Raw genomic sequence first — 6783 nt, 5'->3', positions numbered from 1 at the left:
CACCTTCGAGTACTAATTTTTTGACCCCGCCAGTCAAAGTGGCTGGCATGTACGCTGGTACGCGCCTGATACGTATATACGCGCTGAAAATTCCAACACGGTTGCTGAGGCGGGCATTCGCCTCATTTGCCTCTGGTTTTGACTGTATTGGCTTCGTCTGTGCTCTTTTCATCCTACTACTACACTGTAGTAGTTTTCAGTCCGCTATTGGGCGGCTGCACTCCAGCTCTGCTTTGCACTTCTCTTAACTTCTTTTTCGTTTTTGTATAATCATTGCTGTCTGAAAAAAAAAATGTTGGAATATCCATTTCGGCGCGTTTCAATTCCGTACGCATGGCGCCCCAAAAGCCAGCAAAAATACGCACAAACGCTTGGTTTCAAGCGTACACGCGCCAGTTGTGAACACAGCTTTATACGCTTCGCCAATCGTCAGACGGAGACACAAAGCTGACAGGATCGCTTTTCTAAATAATGAAGCGGGACATTCCAACATTGCAAGTAGGAAAAAGCCACGATTGGCGATTCTCGCCCCAAAGTTAGAGAAAACTGTGTTACTACTCCAAGTAGAGTTCAAAGAAAACTAACTCGGTTACGACTAAATACAAGCTACTAAGTAGTTGGCAATGGCAGCGTCTAGTCAGCAGAATTCTAGTTCGGAGTTTGCTCGTGTCCTTGGAATCATCACACTCATATTGATGCTTAGTCGTTGCTGTGCTCACGTGGATGCGGAGAGCAGGGGCAGCAGCCATGCTGATATAGCTGTCGAGGCTCGAGAACGTATCAACAAGATGACGGATGAGTATGAAGTAGTGCATATCGACATGACACAACACCTTAGTGATGTTGAGCATGTCAGCAATCGTGGCAAGAGAGATGCCACAGCACAAGGACAACATGATGATCAGTCTAGCAGTGAGCATGTACATGTACACCATCCGCCAACCAGTAGCTTCCAAATAAGGGCATTTGGAAAGACAGTGACATTAGATCTGAAGCAGAACACTGAGCTGATTCCTGCTTCGTTTAAAGTCTTCACATTCAATTCAATCGATGAGAGTCCTGTGATTACTCGTGGAGCAGTCAACTGTTATTACCATGGGACAGTGCGTGGCTTGCAGAACGTCAGTCATGCTCAGTCCACCCTTCACAAACACAGGAAACGGCAGCAAAGTAGTACTGATGCCAGTGAAGAGAGCAGCGCCGCTGTGATATCTACATACGCCGCTGTGAGCACATGCAATGGTTTGAGTGGATCATTTGGTTTTGAACAGTATGCTCGCAATGGAGATGAGGATCCAGCCACAGCTAGCAGCAGCAACAGCAGTAGCAATGAGCAAGGTAAAGCGTACTCTGAAAGATATATGATTGAACCACTGGTCAGCCAGACATCTAAACCTGGTACGTATCCACACGCCGTCTTCAAAGAATCCACATACAAGATGAGCAAAGAAGATCCGTTGAAAGGAGGGTGTGCGACACACTGGAATATATCGGCTACAAAGAACACCAGCAGAGGAACTGCAGGTGAGAAGCAGCAGTGGGATTTTCCTGATGACAGGTTGGCTGGTTTAGCTTCAGCAGCACGCAAACGTGTGAAGAGGAGTAGCAGTACAGGAGGAGGACGAGATCCAGCTATGTATGTAGAACTTGCTCTGGCTTCTGATTACTCATATACTAAAGCAAATGGTGGTCTTAGTCAAGATGGCTCCAAAAACCTTGTTGCATCAACGCTGAAGCTTGTAAACCAGGTCGATATTCGTTTTCAGGAGCTTAATGTCCGTATTGTCCTTGTAACTATCTTCATGTTTACTCAGGCACCTGGTCCTTTGAATTTGGATGGAGATACAGGGGATAGCAATTTCGATAAAGTGCGAATATTTTCAGAACAACACCTCGAGCCATTTGCTCACTATGATATGATTCATTATTTCAGCGCTCAGCGGCTGACATCTCCTGGAATTGCCAGTCTTCCTCCTTCCGGTCATGTTTGCTGGAAGTACCGTCAAGGATTGGAAGGATTAGGAACGCGTCCTATCACTGCAGGCTTGCTTGCCCATGAGATTGGCCACAATCTTGGATTTGATCATGTTCGTCCACCGTGCGCTTGTAAAAAGCCTGGCTGTTCTAACACAATGTCTCCAATTTCCGGTTCAGCATGGTCAAACTGCACAATCGCTTGGTTCAACAATGAACGGTCAGATCCAAGCAGGAAGTGTTATCTGAACAAGCCCGCACCAGCGCTCTCCAAAGTGGTGTGTGGAAATGGCGTTGTGGAGCCAGGCGAAGACTGCGATTGTGGCCTGCGCCAGTACTGCAAGGATGCCTGCTGCAACGCAACAACATGCCGTTACACACCCAGTTCCCAGTGTAGTCTAGGTGAATGCTGTAGTAACTGTACTATTCTGCCAGCTGGCACACTCTGCAGGCCGGCCAAAGACCAATGCGACCTGCCAGACTACTGTGATGGAAGACAAGAAAGGTGTCCAGCAGATGATTTCAAACAGTCCGGGCTATACTGTGAGGAAGCAGGTCGCCAAACAACAGGTCAGCCTGGCACTTGCCAGCAGGGCTCGTGCAGGAACATTGATGCGCAATGCCTGAAAAGCCCTTTGTTCCGCCGCGCCCCAGCTTTTTTCTCTGCAAGCTGCTTCGCCAGATACAATGTACGTGGCTTTGGCGGTCACAACTGTGGTGTCAATAGCAGAAAGGAATCTATTCCTTGCAAGCCAGAGAATGCTTTGTGTGGTACTCTCGTGTGCGGCATTATAATACCTCCGAGTCACACAACGTGCGCGGTACAGAGAGTAGGTGGAGATGAGCCTCTTACCTTGTACGTGGATAATGGCAGCCCGTGTGGCAATGGTTCAGCCTGCTGGAACAAGGAATGTGTGAACACCTCCATACTGCAGTCTGGTGCCTGGAGGTGTCCTCAAGCTAATGGACTCGGCTGCTCTGGTAATGGCGTATGCACACACAAGAACGTGTGTCGCTGTGAAATTGGCTGGCAAGGCACTAACTGCAATCGTCAAGCCGGTACACTAGACGCAGGCCTATCAGGTGGCAGTATTGCTGGACTTGTTATCGGTCTGATACTCGCATCACTGTTGTGTGCCGCCTTTATTGCACTTTATCTCAAGCGGAAGCGAAATGTGGCCATCGCTCGAGCAATACCACGACCTTCACACCACCGTCATCTACGCGTTGCCTCCGAAGAGAGAACCAGAGACCAACCAGGCGCTACAGACGGTCATGGTGAAGAGCGCATGGGGAAATCAGTGACCTCTGCAGATCCGGGTATACCTGACTCTGGGCCAAACATCATCGGCCAGGCACCTGGTCGACCAAGTCAACCACCAACCAGGCCTGCTCGGCCATCTGCACCCGCTGCATATACAAATGACTATGCAAGTTAGCCCATCTGCACCCGCTGCATATACAAATGACTATGCAAGTTAGCCCATCTACACCCCCTGCATATACAAATGACTATGCAAGTTAGCCCAGTTACACCCGCTGCACATTTTTAAAGTAGACACATGTGAAGGTTTTGTAACAAACTCTCACCTTTTTCTTCTCTGACCTCCTTAAGGCCTTCATGCATTATCCCCTGTACACTTTACACCTGGAATAGTTTTTACTCGGTTTTAACAATTCGTGACACAGATATTCTTTAGGTGTGTTGAAATCACTTGTTTGTGGCAGTAGGTCCCGTGATTATGTGGTACCAGGTATGCGTATTATGATTAGGCCTAATTATGATGCAGTAACGTTAGCGAATTAGTGTCACGTTACGTACAAGTAGGTCTATATTAATGCTATCCCCTTTTGCTGATGCACGCCATACTTGCAAGAATAGCAATGTCACGTACGGCAAAAGAATCGATATATCAGTATACTAACTATACTTGTGTGCAATGTACTTGTAGTAAACCAGTACACACCAGTGTACCAGTATACGGTGTTGGAGTTAGAGAAGTGAAGTGTTCTCTATTATTCTAAAATCTAGCAATATAAAGCAGAATTAAAGCGGACATTGAGCATACATGTAGCGATGAAACGTGATAATCTAGTATCGCTAGGTTCAATAAGAAAGTTGTGGAGGAAAAGGAGGTTTGTCAACTGACAACCGCTCTATTCAGTTGCTATTCACAATCTGCGTTTGCGCTGGATTAAAAACTCTTCATTGTGATGTCGGTATTTAGAAAAGCGATCCTGTCAGCTTTTCTATTATTGTGTTCACATGGCAAGAAAAACGACACCGCTATGCTACGTAAGTTTCTACGTAAGGTGCTCGGTATTTCACTTAGGCTACGTAAGTCTCTACGTAAGGTGCTCGGTATTAGATCTACCAACGCGTGGTAGCCGCGTGCTGTGCACGTGCACGGCAGACATTGTGTTGCATGCAGTGCATGCAGTCTATAGTCCGCGGATCCGTGTTCGGATATGTGCATGCACGAGGAACTTCCTTCTTTGGAACTGCTTCTTGCATGAGGTGTTTTGGATATTTCGTCTCCTGGCCTGTATAACCGTTAAACCGACCGTTAGCTTAGCAGTTAACCGTTCGGGGTAAAACTGTGACCGTTTGAGCCCTAGAAAAGAATGATCTTTATTCGTACTGCACAGGGTTTACATGTACATAATTATGATGTTGTATAGGCGAGTCACACGACAGGCAAATCCACGTTTGTCAGGTGCCCGCAGGAAGTGAAACGTGAGGCTGCAGTTCACACGGCCGCGGGTGGCGGCCAGAGCTCCCGCGAGTATCCGGTGAGTATACGGCGTTACTGTGGTGATTTGGAAGGAGTACTCAAAGACAAAGGCCAAACAACCAGGGTTCAAGACTACCGTACTGTTCTGTCGCGCACACACACACTGGTGCAGACGACTGTATCATTGTTCACAAGACTGTTGTTCTTCTTCAAGACTGAGTAGCACCGACTCTTTCTGTTCTAAGTACTACTAAAGAAAACTCTCTCAATGCATTACAGCGCAGCCAAACAAAAGGTACCGCAAAAACCTTATGCCGCACGCACAAGAACACAAAAACCAAAAAAGCTACACGGTGCAAGCTGGCTCAGCGAAACTGACTCGAGCGGAACCTAAATCGGAGCTCGCCGACCAAATACATTATTACATGAGGCATCGAGGTGCAACCAAGCTGAGCGCATTCATGGATAGCGATATTACCAAGAGCTAAGGTCAACACAGAGAACAGGCAGTATGACCCCCGCAATGGCCTCGATCACAGCTAGAGGACGAGAAAAGCAGACCGCAACTGAACATCTCCCCCTTCACTCACGAATGGTGAGTACGAGGTAACCGCAGTAATTTGCTATGAAAGCGAGCAAACTAGAACCTACAGGTGTTGATCAGAACCGTCTCGAACAAACTAAGAGAAATAGATGAAGAAAAACAAAACAAGACAAGTGTCACCCTCATGCAGTTTACATAGCTATTGCAAACATTGCTCGAGAGTCACACTGCGATACTTAGCTGAGATAGCGTTACTGGCCGATGTCACCAGGCTGCTCAATTATCCGCCATATCGAGGATTGGAATGAGCCGGTGAATGGATCGGCGGTAGGTCTTGCCACGCATGCGGACGTCAACTACTCTGACGCAGCCATCAGGGCCGGGGAACGTGTTGCACACTCTGCCCATGGGCCACTTGCCGCGCGGCGTGTCAGGCTCCATGCATAGTACGACGTCTCCAACTTCCACATTCTTCTGCGTCCGGCGCCACTTCTTGCGAGCGTTGAGCAATGGCACGAACTCCGTGAGCCACCGTGTCCACACTTCCTTCAGGAGCTGTTGAACTAAGACGTAGCGCTCTCGGGGGTGTACCCGGTCCCTTGCATCTGCGGCCAGCTCAAGAGGCAGTGGAGGGCTGCATTGGCCAGCAAGGAAATGCTGTGGTGTGAGGGCTTCCGGATCCTCGGGGTCTGCAGACAGTGGCATCAGCGGGCGGGAGTTGATTAGCTCTTCGGCAATGACAAATGCCGTGTGCAGCTCCTCATCGGTGATGTCGGCTTTGGCAAGAGTCGAGTATAGGGCTCTCTTTGCGGCCTTGATCATTACTTCGAATGCACCACCAAAGTGTGGCGCGCGAGGAGGGTTGAACCGCCATCTCACTCGGTTGTCCGCCAGGCTTCGGGCAATCTCTCGGCGGTCAAGCTGCTCCACTGCCTCTCGCAACTCACGGGCTGCTGCTGAGAAATTCGTACCGTTGTCGGTCACTATCTGCTGGGGCGTGCCGCCCCGCTTGGTGAACCGGGTCAGAACCAAGAGGAAACCATCGGTATCCAGAGAGTATACCAACTCCAGGTGGCAGGCTCTCGTTTCCAGGCAGGTAAACAGGCATAGGTAGCGCTTTGCCTGGGCTCTGCCCCGCCCTTGCTTGGTCTGAAATGGGCCCGCAAAGTCGATGCCACATGAAGTGAATACCTGCAGGGACCCAGCCGTACGGATGTCGGGTAGCTGACCCATAATCTGGGATGCTGGTGGCCTCCACTGTCGCCGGCATCAAACACAAGCTTGGCGCACAGCTTTCGTTACTGACAGACCGTTGACTATCCAGAACCTCTCGCGCAACTTGGCCAGGAGGTGCTGAGGACCAGCGGCATGCTTGCAGATTCGGTCCTGCTGCTCAACAATCAACCTAGTGACAGTGTGCTTAGCGGGCAGAATGACTGGCTGGCGCAACCGATAGGGCAGATGGCTGGATGCTTTCAGTCGACCTCCCACCACCAAGAGCTGCTTCCGCGACGAGTCGAGCTCTGGTCC

General features: G+C 49.4%; 2 protein-coding genes across 2 annotated transcripts; one reads left to right on the top strand and one right to left on the bottom strand.

The window, feature by feature from the left end:
• The first annotated feature begins 465 nt into the window (after positions 1-465).
• LOC135826330 (zinc metalloproteinase-disintegrin-like protein H4 subunit A) lies at positions 466-3702 on the top strand. Its single transcript, XM_065338947.1, has one exon. The coding sequence runs from the start codon at positions 624-626 to the stop codon at positions 3411-3413; it is 2790 nt and encodes a 929-aa protein (XP_065195019.1). The 5' UTR covers positions 466-623; the 3' UTR covers positions 3414-3702.
• A 1827-nt stretch (positions 3703-5529) lies between these two features.
• On the bottom strand, positions 5530-6486 carry LOC135826720 (uncharacterized). The gene has a single exon (XM_065339322.1). The coding sequence runs from the start codon at positions 6484-6486 to the stop codon at positions 5530-5532; it is 957 nt and encodes a 318-aa protein (XP_065195394.1).
• Between the last annotated feature and the right edge of the window lie 297 nt (positions 6487-6783).

Source organism: Sycon ciliatum, chromosome 10 (assembly GCF_964019385.1).
Source record: "Sycon ciliatum chromosome 10, ocSycCili1.1, whole genome shotgun sequence".
NCBI lineage: Eukaryota > Metazoa > Porifera > Calcarea > Leucosolenida > Sycettidae > Sycon > Sycon ciliatum.
This window is presented reverse-complemented; position numbering and strand designations above follow the sequence as displayed.